The following is a 23,391-nucleotide window of genomic DNA, read 5'->3' as shown; positions in this document are numbered from 1 at the left end:
CTAATAATAATTTTCAGTTTTGTCATTGTCTTTCATTTGACACATCAGTCTAGAAAGGCAAATAAAATGAGAGGGTGAAACACACAAAAATGTGGGTAAAACACAGCAGAAATTGCTGTTTTGTGCCAATTAATCCAAAAAGTCAGAGTGACAGAAGTTCTGGGAGAGGGACAGATCTGACTTTCTGGTGAACAGTGTAACAGAGATGAGGGCCATGAACAGAAAAGCTCACTAAAGTAAAAGTTGAGACGCTTGACTTAGGAATCCAGAGTAACTCATATAGCTGTGTACAATGGCATAAGAATGACCTAAGATTTAGGAGAACAGTGAAAATCACCTGTGTGCAGAGAAGTGAGGCCAAAAAAAATAAATAATTGAATTTTCCTAATAGTAGAACAATTGCTAATATGCAATTGGAGTGCAATTTCTGGGGCTGATCCCACCTTCACTGAAGTCATTAATAACATTCCCATTGGCTTCAATAGTCTAATATCAAGCCCTTCATTTTAGAAATTATTTTTCTACTTTTTGAAATTGTCATTTTACCTTTGCACTTTAATCTTAGCCATTTGTAATTTTATTTGCCTATACAATGAGTTTATATTAACTCTTTTAAAGATGTTTCTTAGGGTGCCATAACAGAAATACATGGCTTTATTTACTGAGGCTTTTTTTTTTTTAGCAAACTTTCCAAAGAATGGCTTTCTACAGAATTTAGCAAAAATGAATTTTCAAGAACTGTGCAACATAAATCAGCGGCTGCTTCTGATCCCAGTTGAGACTAATAGATTTTAATAACTTCAACACTGAGTAATCCTGACTGTCACCACAATCTAATACACCATGTCACAACTGTCAGTAGGAAAGGCAGGAAAGGTATTTTCATTAATGTCCATTTCACTATCTGTGGATTTTTCCTGGAATGCAAAAGAGAAAACAGCTGTCCATTACATCAAAACCTCCACCACAGCATCTCTAATACTTTTCTGTCCCCTTATTTTTTCAGTGTAATGAATCTAGGAAGAGTAGGTTACATGGATAAAATGTGTATTTGTATCTACAGCCAGTTTTTCTACTGCTTCTCGGCTAAAATTAGGAAACTTCCCAAGTCATAGCTGTCTTCTGTGTCTGTGCTAGCATGTTTATAGGTGGCTGTGGAAGAAAATGGCTTCTCTGTACTTCCATCTGTATTTTATGATATTTCTAGTATGTAGTGTGACAAATTTTGCCTTCACATATGCAACTCCTCTTGACTTCCATAGGTACAGACACTGGAAGTGTTGAGAGAACTTCTCCCCCACAACTTTGTACTATTCGGTTTGTCTTTCCTTTGAATAGCTGCAAGGTTCATACATCTTCACCCATATCCCCCTCAAATCTTGTATCTGTTTTCCCCACTGTTGACTACTACAAATTCCATTAGCTTGTATATTGCTATTGTTTTTATATGTATACAGTGCCATAAGTATGAATGGTGCAAAGTCCCTTTCCTGAAAAGCTAAGAACCTAAAAATCACCAGTTCATCTGCAATGTGCAACAGTGGCTGACTGTTGTTATGAAAATAAATATACAGTATTTGGCTACAGAAATGCTCTAAAATTAATATGGTCACAAGTGGAACAAATATGGTCTGCAAGTTACTTTGCTAGAGAGCTAACTTTTATTCAGAGACTAAAAGTACAAACTGCAAGTAGGAAACAGCTTATTTATATACTTTTTAAAAAGTTATTATTCAGATTCTGATTGGACTTACACCAGTGTAAATCTTGGGTAGCTCCAATGTCATCAAAGGAGTAGCACCAATGTAAACTCGTGTATGTGAGACCACTAATCAGACTAATACATTTATGGATTAGTTGTGCACTCGGGTCTAAATTACAACTTCCTGCATGAGCTTGCAGCAAGGAGCTCAGATGCCAGTGTAATCGACACAAAATGGTTCAGGGGTCCTTGGCCTGCCAGGTAGGGGGCAGTTACTTATCTAAACTGTTTGAAAGATATATTCATAGTGGAGGCTCATTGTTAACTTTTGACTATAGAGAACAGATTGAAAATATTTTTAAGGTCTTTTCAAGACACCACTTGAACTGGTATGTAATACCAGTATTTTTCTTATAGTTCCATCAGTTTCTGCAAGGTTTTTTAATGCAAAATTAAAACCAACATGCTCGAACTGCAGAGCCTAAAGTCAGAGAGACAAGGTCTTTTATTGGATTAACTTCTGTTGGTGAGAGAGACAAGCTTTTGAGTTTACACACAGCTCTTCTTCAGATACTAACACCTAAATCCATAATGCACCACATTAATAAGTGGTGCATAAGTAATATGTTAGCACTGCTGAGCACCTGCCACTTCCATTGAAACTGTGCTTCTAGCCTGTCTGTTTGAGAAAAAAACTTTCTAAATGTGACCCTGATTCAGCTAAGGTTTCCCGGGGTGGTAGACAGCCTGAAAACATGACTAATAGAGCTGTTAATGAACAGATTTGTTTCAATTATGTGGTAATCATGAAAGACACCTATGCCAATTTTAATGTCAATATTGCTAGTTATTTCACTCTGGGTGGAGCTTGAGATTGTGAGTGGAGCTTGAGTTGAGTAACTTCCCTCCCCCACCTGACCCATGGAGTATTTAGAGTGATGGGTCTGCAGATGCAGTAAACTTGTTCAGAAATAATGCAACAGATCTCTTCTGCATAATAACGCATAATGAAGGCCTATAAAGTTGATTCTGATTTAGAAATAATCTGCAGTTGGAAGAGTAGCTGAAATACCACATGATGCTATTTTATATGCTCCCAGTAATGACTATAAGATCTGACAGTTTTAAAGAATATCCAAGTGTGAAGATAGGGATTTGGATTACCCCAAACTCATGGCAAATAGCACATCATATTAGCCTCACAATATTTTCTCATTGTTTTTGTGCAGCTAGATGTAGCTTTATGTTTTCTCATTATTTTAACATTTGTGGAACAGCCTTGTTTAAATCTGAGATCAGGATCACAAGCTTTACAACTCAGCTGAAATACATGCCTCACAAAAATCACACGATCCAGTCATTATCTTAAAGGTCAACTGAAACTGTAAAATAGAACTTGAAGAATGGGGGACCTCATGATCTTTTGATTTATTTAACGGTTTGGAATTGGCATTTGTTACTGTCAGGTGTTTTCATAATAGACTATCATTAAACTTGAACTACTTAATCTGCAATCCTAAAATGTTATCATATTGAGAGAAAAACGAATCTTTCTGAAGTATACAGATACTTATGTCAAGCTAAAGGAATGGGATGAAAGCTGTTTAATGATTGTAAAACTTGCCCTTGTCATTGTCAGCTTTTTAATTAATTAATACAAAATTCAGTTTATAGATGCAATTACTGAAAAGTCGAAATAGACCGACTCAGCGAGTTACTGTTGCCCATAACATAATGCTAAGCTGAGTAACAACTGTAGGCCATGCTGTGGATTCCTACTGTGCTGGCTTTTTCCTTCAGGCTCATGATTTGGAAAGCAGGTCGGAAAAACAAATAAATGAGAAAACTCAAAGTCAGAATAAGAAGATGGCTGAGAAGTCTTGGATGTATGGATGCAAATCTCTAACCGTGAAAGTTTCCAGAATTTAAAAGAAAAAACACATTATATAATTAAAGGCCAAATTCTGTGCTATTTTATACCCTCCGGCACCCCTCTGAACTCACTGCATGGCATTACACTCAGAATTTGGTCTTAAATGTTAAGTCCAAGCGATTCATTAACAGTGAACATTTCAAAATGACCTATGTTTGGCTAGACTATGCTGTAGATCAGTCACTGGCTGATTGATACTGTGGCCTTTTCTTCATTTTACTAGTGCTATAAAAATCAAAAGTATCTACAGATCTGAAGGGGATCATGGGTAAAACTCAACAACAGTCTCAGAACTCTAGCCCCTACTAGTACCCCCCTGGCTGTCTCGGCTATTTAAATAAAATGAAACAATTGAAAATGTTTAATAAAGAAAGGGCTTGTTGCTGGCTTCTCATGGGATAAGGGAGAGGAGAAACTTTAATAACAAAAGCAGGAAAAAAAAGGAGTTTGAAATCTGGTAACATCGATACTCCCGTTTTTGTTTCAAGACGGTTGTGCTTTTTATTACTTGCAGATCAGTTTTCTTTGCAGGTGATGTGGGCCCAGCATTACATCACCAGAAGAGCAGCCAGGAGTATCCTGATGCCAGGATGACTAAAGCAGAGAGGAATGTATTATCACAGACCGCTGAGAAACTTGCCAATACATTCCTTGCTGGGGGTGGTGCTCTGGGGGAGGAGGAGAGGAGACAATTTTGCATGAAGAGTGAAAGAAAACTTTGTAGAGAATGATCTGGGGTCAGAATCCTGCTGTCTCCTTTGCGCAGATCTAATTATGGTCATGTACTTCAAAAAGAGGGCTTAACTAAAACCAGATTTAGCTGGGCATTGCTTAAGAAATACAGAATGAATTCTCAACCCTGTCTTGGAGGAAAATGCTAAATGCTTCTCTGTACTTGGAACATTGTCCCATTAGTTGCAGAGTGCAATTTGAGACTACAATGAGAAATGCAAACAGCCAATTCAAATCTTTATCACTTTAATGAAGTCTAGCATAAACATATGTGTGTGTAATTTATATATACATACATACATTAGTTCTGTTAGGCTGAAATATTGGTTTTCTATATATACCGATAGGGAAGACATGGTATATGTTGTGTTATAAGTGTTTTATCAGCCTGGCTTTGCGATGGTCATGTTACTCCCAAGTGTCAAAGCCATGAGTGAGGTACGCAGATCATCCCAACTACGTTCCAGTAAAACCTGCATGCCATCCCACTCTATCATGTATTCTGTAAAATATATTCCATGTATATTACAGAAAAAGCTATCTTAGGAATGTTTTAGAGGGCTTTCAGGGCTATTTCTTGTATTCTTCTGCAAGACTATGGGCTTGGTCCTGATCCTGAATCATTAACATCAATGCCGCTGACTTCAATGGGAGATGGATATTCCCTTATGAGTCCAACCAAAGCAGGATTACAGGAAGATAAAATTGAAACCAATAAATGTAAACACTTCCACCACTGATGCAAAATAGATTTTCTGGGGCTAAAATTATCAGGGTTTTATGTCCAATCTCTCAGGCCTCTCCAGGACTTGTAGCAAGAGCAGTTTCATTGAGGATCTCTCCATTCCATTGTGCCCATTTCTAGCTCCGCAGGATCATTAGATAACAGACTTTAAAGTTGTGACAGTTTTATGTATGGAAAACCTGCCACTGGTGTAGGACTGAACTGTGTGTGTCCTGGGCCTTGGGCAGATATAATTTTTTTTTTGGGTGGGGGGCGGTGAGGGGAATTAGACCACCCTGGAGGAGAAAGTGGACAGTTTTCTGGTAGGTTGATTTTTAAGACATTGAAATGGCAGCTACTTGAAGTTGCTCAGGGGTCACAGATGTGTGAGCAAGTGAACAGAAGTTATAACTTAACTGTATACCTGTGTGCTTTATCATATGGCTATAACCTCAACCTGTCAGGGGCCTACGTCTCCACTGCCTTGCACCATGTGCAGTCAGAGTGCTTGTAAAACTCTGCTGCTGGCATAAATGAATGGAGAATTAGGATTTGGTCAAATTTTACCCTCACTTTGCATAGGTTCAAATCAGTGGAGAATCAGGCCCAGGGTGTTAGAATTGTTAATTGTGTTACACACTCTCTCTCTCTCACTCACCTATTTATTCATTTTTTTGCCTTGGAAGTGTAGAGGGGGATGCTAATACTCTATAACCTGTGTGGAGAGTTTACTCTTTAGTTAATATTTGCTAATTCTAATAGTGTGTTGTTTGCATTTGTTGCATGTTAAAGATTGCAAAATAAATGAGAGAGGGGTTTCATAGAAGATTAGGGTTGGAAGAGACCTCAGGAGGTCATCTAGTCCAGCCTCCTTCTCAAAGTAGGACCAAACCCAACTAAATCACCCCAGCCAGGGCTTTATCAAGCCGGGCTTTTAAAACCTCTAAAGATGGAGATTCCACCACCTCCTAAGGTAACCCATTCCAGTGCTTCAGCACCTCCTAGTGTTTCACCAGATCCAAACCCTTTTATACTTTGGAGTAATTCAGATCTTAATCCAAACATGTTCGCTCAGATCTATTTCTGCTAAATGAATCTGAACAACATCACCTGACACAAATCTCTCTGAGCTTTACAGATTCAGATCTGAACCTGAACATTCAGGCTCAGGCCCATCTCTAAAGCCAATCTATCGTCTAGTTTTAAACAACACCCAGCATTGTAGTATCTCTATTCTCAGGCCCAGATCAAAAGCATTCAGGTGCCTAACTCTCAGTTGAATCAATGAGAGCTAGTTGACTAAATACCTTCAGAATCTGGGCCTCAGAGCCTCCCAAATGGTTAAAAAATCAAGAATACAAACAGCCAGTGGCCTAATTTATTTTCTCTATGTGCCTCTAGATAGTTGGGGGTGAATTTTTTGTTTGTGTAGGTTTTCTTTCTTCCTTCCATCTCTCTCAGCTCCCTCTTCGATTACACTTTTTCTTGTTCTTCCTTCTTGTCTTCAGCTCTTTCTCCTCATCTTCCATCTTTTCTCTTCTATGATGTTGTTAGTTGTGATTGTATGAAAACCAAGCAAAGGCGTGAGTTTTACCTTTCATTCTGAAGGCTATGAGGTTGTGGTTGTGCTAATCTCAACTGGTAATGCTTTCCAAAGGCTTGCTCCTCTTGCCAAGAAAACCCTGTCTCCTCCTCTCATGGGTTTTACCTGTGAGGTTGACAACTTCATAAGTCCAGAGGAGCACTCCCACTGAGGGAAACTGCACAATGGAATCAGGCATTCTCTGTGACTGGATCTATTTTTGAGGACTGCGCTATTGCAACCTGCAGCATTGTAACTGAATCAGCACGAGTTTGCAATGGTGCAGTGCTTCCACCCTAGCCATCCAGCTTTAGGTGCACACAGTGCTCCCTACAAGCATTGCAGGTTCTGGGATTTGTTTCACTGATCCCATAATTCCTAAGCCAGCTCCCAAGGAGCTGGGACCATGCTCACACCTGTAGATCGTCACCAATCACCCCTGAGCCACTGACAGACTGACTCTAGACACTGACACTGACCTAGAGGCGCAAGCTTTATTATGAGAAGCATCACTGTCTATTAGTGGTGATGCCTACAGAAGTGAGGGACTGGACTGTATTCTTTTCATTCATTTATTCAGTAGTACTATTCATTTCAGTTTTGCCATTAATGTTTTTTCAGTTAGTATTTTCCTGGTCTTTCACTTTCTTTTGTAACTGAACTAATGGCTTTCTTCTATCCTGAGTAGAGAAATGGGAATGATCCAACCTAGGATCTGAAAGGAGGTCATCTCTATAGGGCACCCTCCATTTAGCATATCTAGTTTCTCCTGCCCTTCCCCCCCTGCACAGTGCAGTAGGACTTCCAGGATATGAAGCATTCCTTGAGGGGACAGTGAGGCAATGAATGGGTGCTGAGGCACCATGGGGAGTTACAAGAGAGTAATGGGATTGGGTGACAGCAATAGCCTTACTCTGCATTTTAGCTAATGACCCCTTCCTATGTTCGATCTCAGGAGCGTGGGAAATGCTGAGGCAGTGGATGGACAGCAGTGGCACTCCCCAGTAGAGTGCACTGAAGGGTGTGCCTGCATTTGTCTGTTAACTAATCTTTGATTTTTGTCTTTTGTTTTCCAAGTGAATCTCCAGGGGACCAAAGAAAGAGTTTAAAGTTTGTAATAAAGTTGTAGTTTTCGTTATATTTTTATATCCTTCTTTGCTATCTAAGGGTTGGGACTAAGCAGAGCTGAGGGCAACAAGCCCTCTCTCTTGGCTACGCTAAGCCCTGCCCTGAGGAGAGGTTTGTGGGTGAATGGACAGAGCCAAGAATGGCCCCAGCTGCTCTCATGCGTGAATGCAGCCAGCTTGACAGGTGACAGAGCCAGTGCTCTCAGCTGTCAAAGCTGTGACTGAAGATGGGGAAGATCATTGTGGGACTGTGCTGAAAGGATCAATTGCAACCTTGCAGCTGCTACGCCAGCCCTTCCTTTCTACAGTGGCCAATTCTATCCAAGACCCCATCCCAACTCCAACCAGACCCCATTTTGCCTGTCCCCAGCCATTCCTGTTCCCTCTGCACCCCACTTACCATTGATGTCTTTGAAAAGTGGGCCTGGTGGCTTTCAGGCCTCTCCTTTCTTCCCAGGCTCTTTAGGGGGCCTTAGATTGCTGTTCTCCTCCACATTGGGACTTTAGGGTAGTTGGAGTGCCAGGCACAGGTTACTGCTCTTCCCACCTATTGAATTTTCTGCAGATAGTACTAGGCATTCTCCCCTAACCCTTGGGCTGGAGGGACTGGCAGTCTGCTCACTGCTCACTACAATGTGCAGAAATATTTGCAACTATACGAAGACTTCAGCCATGATTTAGCTGGAGAGATGACTGTTCCCTTCTCTGGCCACAGGAAAGGGGCTGCCTAGAATCCCACATCCACAGAAAACTTCATGAATGAAGAAGGGTTGGCCCTCACCTGGCACCTCATCTCCAGGAAGGCACAGTGTGGTGTGAGTGGCCATTTTGTGCTAATCACCCTATTAACCCTGAGAAGGTGGGGGGGGAATGAAGACTACCCCACTTCCCTACCCAAAGCCACCAAGTATGAGTGAGGAAGAAGAGATGAGTGACAGGGTGCTGAGCATGAATGGGACGGCAAGACAATACCACAAGGCTATGGAGCTTGGATCGGCTAAAGGCTTTGCAGTAGGAGAGGACAACAGAAGGAGACTAAACAGAAGATAAGGAGATTGTGAGGGAAGTGGCTTGGGAATAGGCCTGGATATAGCTAATACGTGGGAGGAAAGAAGGATGCCAATGGAAGTGCAAGGCCTGGATAGTTGGCTGAATGGAATGGTATCATCTGTACCTAACAGATACTGGTGAATTTAGCAGGCCACCAGGCATCCTCCTGAAAGACAGCACAGACTGCAAACAGGATTAATTATATCTAATAATATACCTCATTTATGGAGACATTGAAACAAGAACAGACAATTAGTAAACTTTGCTAATCAGTAGAGGATAGAGAAGTACAGAACTGAACTGAAGGAGAGAATGAGGGTGGAGAAAATGGCGATAGAAGTGAGTAAGGGTAGAAAGATAGACTTGTGGTTAAGGTACAGGACTAGGAAACAAAATATGTGGTTTGTATTCCAATCTTTATAAGAACAAACTATAGAGATATTTACAAAACACAAAGGCCACCCTTTCTCTGGGAGCATCTTCCTTCGGAACTTCTGATTCCAACTCTTCCTAGTCTAGAGATGCCTTCTTATAGGATTTTTTTCCCAGCATGCCTTTCTGGAGCTGGCTTTTTACATTTGGCAAAGTCAAACAGTTACAGCCCTTAGGGGCCATTTTGTGACTGGCTGCTGGTTGCTACAATTTCCTCTCCTTGATGGGCATGTTTTATACACTCCTGTTATGTTTTCCACCCAATGCTTTTTTTTTTTATTGAATACCTAAGCTATATAAGTATTATAGCATTATAAAGTAAATATTATAAATGAGGATTGGGAAGATGTAAGAACCAAGAGCCCTCTGATTGTTCTTAGAGTGTTTCCGACCTGTAGCTTTGGCAAGATGGTATGGGGCATGTGGTCTCTGAAAGGCAGCCCATAAAGCATGGGTTATGAAGGATTTGTAAAGTTCTTTGAAGAGGGAAAGAGCCATATAACTGCTAAGCATTATCATCTTTATGCCTGACTTGTAAGAAATGGACCTTCTACAGGATTGTTCTTTCTCTAGGTTTTCACTCTCCATTACCACTGCAGATACTGCATGTATAATAGGGTGAACAACAGCTTAACCTCAGCTCAACTTCTGCTTTCCCTTGCACAAAGGGGACTGGGTATTTGTTCAGTTCCTAGCACAGTGGGGCCTTGGCCTCTAAGAACTGCCATAATATAAATAATATAGATGATGTTGATGGTAAAATAAGAATGGTTAGGTGAAGAGAGAAGGAAAGAGAGAAGCCTTTGGGAAGGTTGACTCCCCATTCAGTGTCTTAGACTGGATTGAACCTTGAGCTGAGGATGGGTTTTTCTTATCTCAACTTAATTTTCTTTCCTGTTACAAACCCTGTCTCTTGATGAAAAGACCTTGCTGACAGTTTCTGTGGGGTTTTGTGATGAATCATCTCACTAGTTTATCTTTCTCTCTGAATTTGTCCTTCCAAAGATATTACTTTCAGTTTTAAAAATATAAGAAATAAGCTATTTGAACTCAGATTAGTCTGGATCCTGAATTCCTTGTGCACTCAAATCCTAAAGGATCCGTCCCCTGAAGGGTAAGAGTTGACACTATTTAAGTCTAAATTAATGAACAATTTCCACACCTCACTCATAATGCCACTATATAAAGCCATGGTACACACACATTTTGAATTCTGCATCAGGGGCGGCTCCAGATCCCAGCACGCCGAGCGCGTGCTTGGGGCGGCATGCCGCGGGGGGTGCTCTGCTGGTCGCCAGGAGGGCGGCAGGCGGCTCCAGTGGACCTCTCGCAGGCATGCCTGCGGAGGGTCCGCTGGTCCCACAGCTCCAGTGGACCTCCTGCAGGCGTGCCTGTGGGAGGTCCACCAAAGCTGCGGGACCAGCGGACCGCAGCTCCGGTGGACCCTCCGCAGGCACGCCTGTGGGAGGTCCACAGGAGCCGCCTGCCGCCCTCCCGGCGAGCAGCAGAGTGCCCCCCATGGCATGCCGCCGTGCTTGGGGCGGTGAAATGTCTAGAGCCGCCCCTGTTCTGCATGCAGTTCTGATCCCCCCATCTAAAAAAAGATATATTAGAAATGGAAAAAGTACAGAGGAGGGCAACAAAAATGATTAGGGGTATGGAACACCTCCTATACGAGGAGAGATTAAAAAGTTGTTGAGATTGTTCAGCTTGGAAAAGAGACAGCTAAAGGAAGAATAAGTGAATAAGGTGAAAGTCACATAACACAAGAACCACAGGTCACTCAAAGTAATTAATAAGTAGCAAGTTTAAAAAAAAACCCAAAAGGAAGTATTACTTTACACAATGCACAGTCAATCTGTGGAACTTATTGCTTGGGATGTTATGAAGGACAAATGTATAACTGGGTTCAAAAAAGAGCTAGATGAGTTTATGGAGGATAGGTCCATGAATGACTTTAGCCAAGATGGTCAGGGATACAGACCCATACTCTGGGTGTCCCGAAGCCTCTGACTGTCAGATGCTGGGACTGGATGACAGGAATTGGGTCCCTTGATGACTGCTCTGTTCTGTTCATTGCCTTTGAAAGATCTGGCATTGGCCACTGTCAGAAGACAGCATACTGGGCTACATGGCCCATTGGTCTCATCCAGTATGGCCGTTTTTATGGTATCAGATTTCTCTTGTCACTCAACAGAAATCAAAGGGGCTTCAACAGGTGCAATTCTTGCCCTACAGCTATTTGCCCTTGTGACTGAGGCAAATGGTCTTGGCTATTCCCAAAGGATCAGCTTTCAATATATATTTAAATTCAGAATTTCCTTTTTATTGATGTTTTTGCACTAATCATAGAGCTTATAAAAGGAGGCACACAATGGAGCGGAGAGACTGGGAGAATGCACATGGAGATGGGCCTGGATGTAGTGCGTTAGTAACAGGAGACAGAACTCAACTCCAGATCACCAAAGAAAACAGCACAAGTCAGTAATGACCAATGGTTTATCACTTTAGGGCTGTTTAGTGGCCTATGTGAATTGAGCTGGTGATCTCAATTCAATTGGCAGTGAACAGGTGTACACATAATAAATACCTCTCACCCTTGAAGATGCTTTTCTAGGATAGGGATAAAGTGAGGTTGCAGGGAAACTCACACTGGTACTTTCAAACCATCCCTGATCGGTAAATAAAAAAAAAGGGCTTTAATCTCCAGGGCTGGTAGTGCTTCCAACTCTTATGATTTGATTGTGAGTCTCAGGATATTAGGTTTTTTTCTTAAATTCCTAGCTCCTTTAGCCATGTGACTATGTAAGAGTTCCAAAAACAATGTACAAAACCGCATTATTTGGACAACTCAAATTCATTGCTGGGATGGTGAGATGGCAATAACTGAGCTGGGTGATTTGTAGAAAGTAAATCAGATAAGATAATACTGCAACACTCTTATAATAATTTATTATTATAATATGTACTTCTATAGTGCTAGAGGCCTGATTCAAAGATCATTAAAGACAATGGGTAGCTTTCAATTAACTTCAATGGGCTTTGGATCAAACCCTTGTTTGTGTAGTCTCTAGGCATAAATATGTATCCTTACACACATGAATACTCAGCATATATCAAAATAATTTATATACAATCACCATATGTGATAAGTGTAATACTCCTTAACTGGAAAAACAAGCCAACATAATTCTTGATATGCTGTGAAGGTGACAACATTTCACATCACTGGGTAAAATGCAGTAGAGTTTGTGCTCTTTGAAGTTTGTCAATCAGCTCAGCAATGCAGGCAAGACATACATACTTTGTAGCTTCATGCGTCATCTACAAAAAGATGGTCTTGAACCTCACTAAGGAAATAGGTAATAAATAATTTACTCAGTGAATCTGGCATCTTTCTTCCTGAGAATGTCTGTAACTAGTCTGCGGTAGCAGATGGGCAGGACTAGGCAATTTTTAGAAAACATTTCCTTCCTGGGACACACACGTTGCCTGAAGCATCGCTCTTCAATCAATTCTGAATTCACAGCCCTGGATGTAAAGTGTGCAATCAACTTCTTCTCACTTCTATGCCAAGGCTGTAGAATGTGGGTTTGGAAACCATGTCCTTCTGCTGTGCTAAACAGTGTTCCATTCCATAGGAAACCTACCACCTCGGGTTCAGCATGCCAGATAAAAATTCAGTCAATGTAAATAAAATTGGATCACTCAAGTTTCCAGAAGATGAACACAAATTGGGCACTGGTGTGGCCAAAGCAAATTCATTTTAAAATTCGAGTGCATACTCACAGAAATGTCTGGCGGGATCTCTCATCTCTGGACCTGAACAATGTTGTTAGTACAATGCGATCACAGTGACATTTTACAAACACTTTGCATGGGCAATAGATGTATCATATAAAAAAACATTTCACTTCTTAACTGAGGAAGTGTCTGGATGTTGAGGATATGCTACATAGTAACTCTAGTGCTCACCTTTCACGCTCCTGCTCCAAGAGGTTGGTAAAGTCATCGCTCTTGTTCATGTAATCTGTATGTTTATGCTTCTCATTTTCCAGCTCATAAACTGTGCGCCGATGGCACTTCTCGGCCAAGAGGAGCTGTTCCAACATGCGTCGATATGTCTCTTTCTGCTTTTCTTCCAGTCTGTCCAGCTGAATAGTTGAAAAGGAGAATGGACTGTTTGAAAGGTTTCATTCACTGACATTGGCTGATTAACTAACCAAAGAAACTGTATTTAATAAATGCCAGTTCAGTAATTTTACGTCTTGGATTTTACATAAAGCAGCGGCTAGGAACCAGAGTAACTGTTCTGTGAAAAAAATGATTTCTTTATACAGTATATTTATATTAAACGTTTGCATAGCTCCCAGATGTATGAAGAACAGAATCTGACACCACTGTATAATACTTTTGCAGGACTGAGTGCTTCCTGCAGCACGGTGCTGATCACCTTCAACTCCTACCAACTGGAAGAGGAATTGAGGGTGTTCAGTGCCTCCCGGGAGGCAGGTCTGAGACAATGAACAGACAAGGTGTTCAGCCTCTCCTGTCAGGTAATGTGTCCTCAAGCCTGTTGAGGTCAATAGCAATTGAGGGCTCCCGTCAGAACAAAAGAGGGTGGACCCTATGTACAAATTAAGATGCCTAATATTACTTGTTAGACACCTAAATCCTGAATTCAAATGGCTAGATGGGCATTTAGATACCTAAACATGGGGTTTGGCACTTAAGTTGCATGCCTAAAACAGAAAATTTGGGTGCACATCTGTGACTTGCATAGATAGTCGCAGCTGCCATTCATTTGATTGATGAAAAATAAAATCTAAATTAGCTAGAGTCAGTGTGGATTCTTTTTATAATACATTTCTGGTTACTGTTCAGTTTAGACTTTTTTTCTCTTCCTCTTCTTTTACAATTTCTCTCTTTACTTTATTAGGAATGGTTTATATTTTTTTAATTGGTCTAATTTTATTATTAATTATATTGTTATTACTTATTATTGTATTATTATTATTCCAGCTATTTTTCAAACACTAGTTTTCAGGTACATGTTTAAAAAGTTGCTAGGAAAAGACAATACCAAACATTGCTATTCACGCTTCTACCTTCAGTGTTTTATTGGGGAGAGGGCAGTTGAATCTGAGTTCTCATTCAGTTTGTAACAAACTTCCCACTCAGCTAGACCCACACAGGTCCTTTCTGATTATGTGCCTCCAACAAAAATATGACTAGGTACTGCTCTGATCACACTCAGCGCACCCATTGTGGGAATCATGTCTTCTATAGCCAGTGGTGGCCAAGCTAGTTGCTATTTTATGGTATCCCTGTAATGGGCTAAAGGAAAGAGGAGAACAGGATTGCAGCCCTTTTGAAACAACTCTAGATGATAAACAGGAGAGTCTGAGGTGCTCATTAAACTTCACAAAGGAGAGAGCCTGGCATCAGCTGCATTCTCATCTGGACAATGGACCTTTTGAAGCCAGAAAATATTGTAAATGCAGTATTTTTATACCAATCATCTTCTAATAAACTCCTTGCTGTACAAGTCTTACAAAGAACAAAGAGTCCTTCCCAAACCAAGGGACTCCATGGACACAGTGCCTATTACAAAAGAGTCTTGTTAAGCATTTTTAGCATTGTTCAAAGTGAATATTTAATGTATCCTCCTGAATGCTACAATCTGTTTTCCCTGCTTACTTGCCTCACAAATATTCCAGAAGATGTCACATTAAAAGAACGTAGTGTATTTTAAATTGTCTCCTACTAGACACAATTAATATGAATTGTACTGTGTTCTACCCAGAGAGTCCTTGAAAAATTGTACATACATTGTGGCATATAATACATTTTTTGGCTGGCAGTTATCAGTGCTACTTTTTTGATATGTGTGTAGAGTTCATCAGCTGCACCATTCCTATTCTGGTACTAAGCAATAAAGTGGCTGCATGCGTCCTAAGACTTTTGGGTGTTCTGTGACTCACTTTTTTCCTATATGAATCAAATGTTGGCATGAGTTAACATGGGGATCTCTTGGCCAATTCTTATGAATACCTAGCGTCATAATTTGCACTGGACACCTTTAGTATGGTGAGGAGATCTCAGATACAATATAAGTGTGTTTACAGTATGTCCTGATCCTTCTTTACATTTTTTTTAAACATAACCAATCACCCAGGCATGTTGAATCAGATTGATCACTCTGTTGATTCTAAATTCTGGAAAGATGTCATCTAATACAGTGGGTTGTTCAACCATTGTACCACTATTGCTGTAATTATTGTACCAATATTACTGATGTATTTAGAAAAAGTAGAAGAGATGAACTAAAACCCTAGGGATGCTAGTCTTTAGCTTAATAACTGATCTCAAAGATGGTCTTTTTTACCTTAAGAATGTGCTCTGTGGTCAGTTTTGGCTTCATCATGTAGATATTAGGACCTTTTTCTAGTCTCCTACCTATTCGACACTGGTATAGCTCCATAGACTTCAAACCAAGGATCAAATGCTATAGGTCTAATTTAGAGCCTGATCTTGCTCCCTATGAGCCTGATTCTCCACACTGTTACACCATTTTAATGCTGGTGTAACTTTGTTGACTTCAATGGCATTACACCGGCATAAAATCAGTGTTATAATAGAGAATGAGGCTGACTGATGCCATTGGGTGCAGGATTGGGCCCACAGTCATCATATTTGCAAAATGACTGTTGAAGACGAACTTTCTAAGGACTGAGTAAAGACTACAGGATTTGGTCCCTAGACTTAACTTCTTCACCTGATGCAATGATCCAGGCTCATGAAAACTGAGGTGGGAGGGAAATTTCTTTTGCATGTGGATTGACTTCAGTGGAGTAATTAATTTACACTGGTGTGAGTAAGCTAGTCTTCTCATCCTAACTGCTCACTTGATGATACTCTAACAGGAGACACACTGTCAAGAGCACTTATCACTACATATTTGTACCTATTAATGGAAAGGAATTTAAAATGTAGAGTCAAAATGTAACCATTCACCATCCTGGGCGGGTTTGTTTTTGCTTAACTGCTTCAAGTTCACTACTTAGGGGAGCAGGGAAGGAGGGCAAAGTCCCCCAAGGAACATGAGAGGCTTTTGTTTTTGCATTCAGAGCCAATGCTATTATCACGGGGAACATGCTTTGATGATTTTGTAACAAGGAAATATTCACCTTCCCTTCAATTCCTTTTATTTGCGTGAGCAGTGAACCCTGCATTTGGCTCTTGCTTTATGAAATGACCGCAAGGTAAATGGGCACAGTCTATTCATCATGACTTGCTCTATTCATCCTTTCTTGGGGAATTGGATAAGTTATTACCTCTGAAATGGGTTTCTCATAGACATCTTCCCCTACGGATTTTTCTTGGGCAAGGATGGCATCCCTATGCAATACTCGCAACACGTTCTCTGGAGCTGCTGATCCATAGTGGGCCTCTAAAACTTCAGGTTTGGTTTTCTCTGTCTTCAGCATGTGGATGACATCTTCTCTAGCCTGTGGGATTTCAATTCAATATAATTAGACAACCTACAATCAACAGGCAAACCACACTTGTATTACTACAACTACAGTGTGCGTATATAGTACACACACAGAGTACATTGGGGGAGAATGAAAAGAATATTAAGATTGCAAAATCAAGCAGGTGGGAAATGCCAGAATAAAGATTGCCTCTGTAATCTTAATTTGACCCCTTGTGGGTATGAATTATGATAGTCTTTCCCAGCATCACATATGAAGTCTATGACATTCAGGGGTAAAACCTAGCTCTCCTGGGTCCCAGTCTAGGCCCTTAACCAGAATAGAACATCCTTGTTCTTCTTATTACCTCCTGCCTCATTCACTGTCCATCCTGTGCACTGGATGAGGCAGGTGTCTGGTAGACAAAGAATGTATGATCATGTAATTAAACTACACCATACAGCACACACAAGGGGGCTGAATTAAGATTTCATGGGCAACTGTAATTCTGTCATTTCCTAAATATTGAATGCTTGACTTTGCAACCATAATGTTCTTTTAAAGTAATTATTGTATGTACATTTCTAAGTTTTTTAAAAAAGGGAACTGGAAAAATAAAATACATGGAACCATATTAATTGCCACATGGATCAGCAGTAGGGTTTGAATCAAGGACTTCTATATTCATAGCATGGATCTCAAAAGCTTGAGCTAAGAGAGTTACTAGTAGGGCTGTTAACATCTATGTGGACCAGCCACTAGAGGGGGGCACAGCACACACTTTGACAGTGGCTTACCTAATTATTTGCTAGACAACAGAGGAAATTTAGGAGTTTATTCCTGGCTCTGGATGGGAGTTTGTTCTTCTGGTTACAAATAGCAGAACCAAGCACATCGATTTGACATGCTGTGGTTCTGCCATATCAGAAACCGAGGTCGGTTCCCAACTCTGTCTGAAGTGACTTTGTGCAATACCTGTTGCCCCATTGGTAAAATGGGGGAATGACACTTGCCTGCCTCTTAATGTGGGGTGATGAAGCCTTGCTCAATAAGAAGGGTTGTGAATTTCACAGAATTATAGTCAGTAAGTAGGGAAGAACTCATGCTTTCCTACTGGCTCTCTCCTTTCCTTAGGTCAAAGAGGCTCCATGTAATGCTCAATCTGTGCGGAGCTGGGAAGCCATTTCAGTGCACATGGAAGGTTCAGAGATTTTAACAGCAAACTTCTATAAAGCTCTAAACACACAAATGGTGATTTTCAAAGGTTTATAACTTGGCCAAATCTGGGTGTGTTTTCATGGGGACAGCAAAGGTACCTCTCTGTCCCCAGGACTATCACTCTGCAAATTTTACCATGGAGGCACTAGAGCTCTTCAAAGAAAAGGCTTTTAACATTAGCAAAACTAGCTCTTTTCCCCAAACTTAATTCTTGAAAATGGCTGAGCCACTTCTACTGTCACTTAAAAATTGAGCCTGCGGCAGAGAGTAAGCAGCCCACACGAGAATGTTAACAGTTAAAAACAACTAAGAACAGGGGCTTCTAATGGAAAATATTAGGCAACCAGACATTGCAACTGTCTCTTCCTGTAATATAGAGAATACATGATAGAGGAGTATAAATATTTTTATCAGCATGAGTCTGAGAAAGCCACATTACTCATGAGCGACAAAATGAGTTATACAGGTCAACCCCAACTTATGACAATAAAATCTGTACACTACAATCCATCATATACTCTATATAAGATACTGATAGTACATGAAAAAAGTTATTGTAGGAATGCTTTAGAGATGTTCAAGAAAATTTATTGTCACTATTTTTCATACTCTCACTGTAACAGTAGGTACATTAGTTATCATGAGTTCAGTGTTTCTGGGCTCAGAGGAAGCCATAAAACCCTCTAAAAGTGGAAGGAGACAGTTTCTCTATTTATATAAATGTCACAATTTTCAAATCCATTCTCTTGGGCCCTTCCAAAGGAAGAAGTGATTATTGGATCCCACAGAAAAGCGGAAAGCACTACAAGGCTGCGAGATATTGGATTGTTCATTTGTGATGTTCTGCCCTCTACTACAGGACTGAACATAATTTGAGGGGGGAAACAAATAAATATTTCTCTGAGAGGTTGATTTTATTTCATATATAATGACAACTCATTGAAGATGTTTTTGGAATGTTAAAAAGTTCAAAGGAGGATGGGACGATGGATGGACAGGGGACAGATGAGTTGCTCAAAGATATATGATATTAGTTCTTCACATAGTTCTATGATTTTTCACATGGATATCACCATATGTATATATATTTACAAGCTGTGATATATGTTCATGGCGTATGTATTGTATATTACCTTGTATATATGTGTGTATAAATGAATAAATGTGTGTGTAGATATAATATGCTCATTGATCATATCCTCATCTTGTCAGGGGTATCTGCTAGTTCACCAAGTACTGTTTCCTTGTATGTTACCATGGACTTATGATAACAATTTATGAAAAGCAAACTAGCAAACAGATACTCCACTGAGGTTGCTAGGAAGCATCAGAGCAAAAATAGGTCTGTGCTAATAATAAACTGAACACAATTTGCTTTTATCTGGTAAGACACAAATCCAGGAGTGGGAGGATTCTGAAGTGCAACTGCTCTTAAATCTTAATGGGCTACAGGGTCACAGATAATACTGTAGCTTTCAGGAGTTCTCAGGATTTCAGTTAGTCTCCCTAAAAATTCCTCATAATGATTGCATGGGGAATTGGCTAAAATAGCTGGCCCGTGAAATTAATGATTTCATACTTCCTCCAAATGACTAATTTTCCACTTAAACAACAAGACTAGCCCTCACGTTGCTGTTTTGTTTCAAGGTATAGTGATAAAGTATATAATTAAAATAAACTGTAGGATGCAGGCCATTTTCAGATAGCAAGCCAAATAGTCCTGTTGGGAAAGAGCTGGGTTGCCTGGGGCCACATGCTTGGGTTAAAAAAAGAAGAAAAAAGAACTGAGGCAGAATCTCCACTGTGAAGTACTTTTGCTGAAGTGCTTTTTGGCTATGTCTTCACTACAAAGGTTCACTGACATTCCTATAACACTAGAGCATGTGCATATTTGGCCGCTTTTCTTGTTGCCACACATCGCAACCACAAGTGGTTGCATCAGCAGAAGATGCATTGCACTGTGCGTGGACATCCCACTATCTTCTGTACCACTGTCCGATATAATGCTTGTGGGACGTTTTGCAGTGCATTTTGGGATAACAGCATAGCGCTCAGATTTGTGGGAGCTCCCCCATAATTTCATCCCATAATTTTCAAGCCATTTAAAAAAATTCCCACTTTTATTCATGCCACTTTTCTCTGTCTATCATGTCAACAAAAGAAACATGAATCCTGAACAGCTCAGGGGAATTTTCAAGTCTGTTTTAGAAATGCAGTGCACATTTCTTCTGAATTTGTGGAACTTCAGCTACCAACTGTAGTGCTGCAATGAAGATCAGACAATTGAGGAGGGGTAATGTATAATGTAGACAGTGAATTAAAACTGAGGGTGTTGCAGGCATTTGCTGACCAGCTCCACACACTGGAGTGGTGTTTCTATGCTGGAGAAAGGAGCACTGAATGGTGGGATCACACTGTGATGCAGATTTGGGGTGACCAGCTGTAGCTGCAGAACTTTCGGATGCAGATGGCCACTTTCTTGGATCTGTGTGTTGAGCTCACCTCAGCCCTCTAGCACAGAGACATTAGAATGAGAGCTGCTTTGACAGTGGAAAAGCTGGTGGCAATTGCACTCTGGAAGCTAGCAACTCTGGTTGGTAGGTAATCACTTCGGTGTTGGAAAATACAGTGGAGTGGTTGTCAGAAAGGTGTCCAAGGACATAAGTATCTCTTGATATGCAGACATGTGAATCTGGGCAATGCGCAGAAAATAGATGAGGGATTTGAAGCCTCCCGAACTATAGTGGGACAATAGATGGGACACACATCTCAATTCTGGCCAGCAGAGACTCTATCATCCCAGCTGCTGGGTATTTTCTTTTATGTTTCCTGTTTGTTTAAGAATACAATGTTACTTAATATAAAACACATGCTAGGGCACAGGCACAAGGAAGGGATTTCAGATTGGAAGTAAACTTGCATATAAAACCACAGACTGCAGTCTCTAGTGGTTTTTGGTGGAATGAATGGGGTTTTCTGGCACTAGAAAACCATTTCTCAACTCCATTCCCCTTGCCACTGCAATAAGTGGGAACATTCAGAGTTATGAGATGATCAGATATTACAACAATTTCTAGTCAATGGAGATATATTTTTAAAAGTTTGAGATTATTCAGACAAGAGGTTAAGAATCACTGTGAGGAACTTAGAAAATGGATGAGTTTTCACTTTTAGAAAATCACTTTACCTTTTAAATTCACTCATAACTTTAAATTGTTTGATATGAAAACTCCAAACCAATTATATATGCTATTCAGATCATATGGTCTTTAAAGCTGGTGCCATAGCTAATCTTCCTTTATGTCTGTACAGTGCCTACCATGTTACTGATGCACTAGCAGTAGTTTTCAAGGTGAACTAGCACACAAGTTACTTTTACCTAGTTAGAATGGAAAGGTTTTTAATTACTAACAGTTTTTGTTTCACCAGGGAGCCATGTGAGGGGCTCTGTGTATGAACTTTTGAGAGGAGGCTTATGAATGTTACAAACTTAGTTCCACCTAATCTGAATTTAAGGCCTAAATTTACAAAATAAACGAGCCATTGCATTTGGGTGCCTCCATTTTTGGGTGCCCAACCTGAGAATTCTTATACCTGGTTTTCATACTATAAGAATAAAGGGCTACCCAGTAAAAATTAGAGGCAGTATAATTTTAAACTGATAAAATTAAATAATTTTATACAATCTACAACTAGCATGTGGAACTCATTGCCACAAGATATTAAGTCCAAGATCTTACAGGAGTAAAAAAAAATATTGGCCATTTATATGGATAGTAAGATCATCCACAGTTACATTGGAAAGGATAAATATATAAGGGATATAAGCCCTCATGCTTGAGAGCCTAAGCCAACCACTAGCTTCTCTGTAGTTAGGCAGAAAATGCCTGTTTTCTGGCTTTCCCATTATTGTCCATTGTGCATATTCTTATATCTTCTTCCTCTGAAGAATTTGGTTCTGGCCTCTATCAGAGAGAGGCTAGTGGACTAGATGAATCACTGGTCTGATCTAGTATGGCAATACCTATATTCTTAATAACTAGGGACCATATTGTTGAAGTTCACATATGCAGCTGATGAGGGTTTTCAACTTATAGGTAGAGAGTGACGAGGCCGGAGTCAGAGTCAGGAAGCTATGGAATTTTAACTCTGGATTTCCTGAGTTTCCAGTGTTTAGGGTTTTTTATATAACATCTATTAATATTGTGTTAAAGGACAATATTTCTCATCCTTGACAATAACATTCTTTGGTTGGGAATTTGAGTTTGGGGTTACAAAGGAGCCCAAGGGAGTAGTTTCAATGGGATTTCAGTGCCTGACAAATTAGGCTCTGCTGAAAAGTTAACCCTTGATATTTCTCCCCCACTTAGCATATAGAGGCTAATCTGGTTGTAACAGCTGGGTAACTGGTAACAGGTTCTGGAAGAAGGGGGTTTGGGCTGAGTGTAAGCTGTCACGTTATCTGTTTTGATATCTCAGTGTGTTCAGCACTGAGGAATCATTTATGCCTTCTTCCTAATTCTTCCTGAGACTTGAAGGGAGAACAGTAGGATGCATTCCCCCGCAAAGTGAGTCAGAAATCATGTGGTCCTCTGGTCTAAAGCCTCTGAGAGTAGGTGTTTAGTGAGATTTTCAGGATTTAATCTGAAAAAGAAAGCTGTCTTTGAAGTTGAAGATTACAAAGGGTGAAAAACCATGTCTGACTTCATCACGGGAGGATACAACTCCATTCCAGCCTACATCTTGGAGCACCTTTCTTATCACTTCCCTTCATTCTACCAACACTGCCAGCCTCACTCCCCTTCATGCCCTCTTTCCACTTCTAGCTTTATGCCTTCATCCATGCTATTACCAATGGATGGAATAACTTTCCAATCACATCCTCTCCTCATTCAAATAAAGGTACACTTTAATAAAGGCACACTTATTCTGTAAGGCCTTAACACTAATATTCGTCAAGTGCCTTCTCTACCTCAACACTATATACAAGGGAGAGAATAAGAGAAATAAGAGGAGAAAAACATTCCTCAAAATAAAAACTAATACTGCCCCTCTCCTCTGGTCATCCAACATATCTGTCTTCTTTACCACAGATGTGGCTTTGATATTGTTTCTTGTCCCAAACTGACCATAGAAAGTGCTTTACAAATAATAAATAGCATCACAGAAGTTTTAATTTTGTATAAAATATTCTTGGTCTGATTCTCATTCTGATTCTCACCACAAAGTTCCATTTACATCACTCTGGCCTTAAAGTGGGTGTAAATTACACTGTAAATAAGGGCTTTGTGAAAAGGAGTCAGACTGAGAACATTTTATGCAAAAGAGGAGGTTACTCACCTGTGCAGTAACTGATGTTCTTTGAGATGAATGTCCCTGTGGGTGCTCCACTCCAGGTTCTGATGTGTCCTTT

General features: G+C 40.3%; 1 protein-coding gene across 6 annotated transcripts in view; it reads right to left on the bottom strand.

The window, feature by feature from the left end:
- Nucleotides 1–23,391, bottom strand: part of FILIP1 (filamin A interacting protein 1) — a 193,116-nt gene that overhangs the window by 43,873 nt on the left and 125,852 nt on the right. For all 6 annotated transcript variants that reach the window (XM_039529196.1, XM_039529194.1, XM_039529195.1 and 3 more), the window contains 2 exons: nt 16,620–16,793; nt 13,258–13,436 (listed from right to left, as the gene is read on the bottom strand). In XM_039529196.1, coding sequence (XP_039385130.1) covers nt 13,258–13,436; nt 16,620–16,793 — 353 coding nt within the window. The remainder of the gene's footprint in view (nt 1–13,257; nt 13,437–16,619; nt 16,794–23,391) is intronic.

This window comes from Mauremys reevesii, linkage group 3 (genome assembly GCF_016161935.1).
Source record: "Mauremys reevesii isolate NIE-2019 linkage group 3, ASM1616193v1, whole genome shotgun sequence".
Classification (NCBI taxonomy): domain Eukaryota; kingdom Metazoa; phylum Chordata; order Testudines; family Geoemydidae; genus Mauremys; species Mauremys reevesii.
This window is presented reverse-complemented; position numbering and strand designations above follow the sequence as displayed.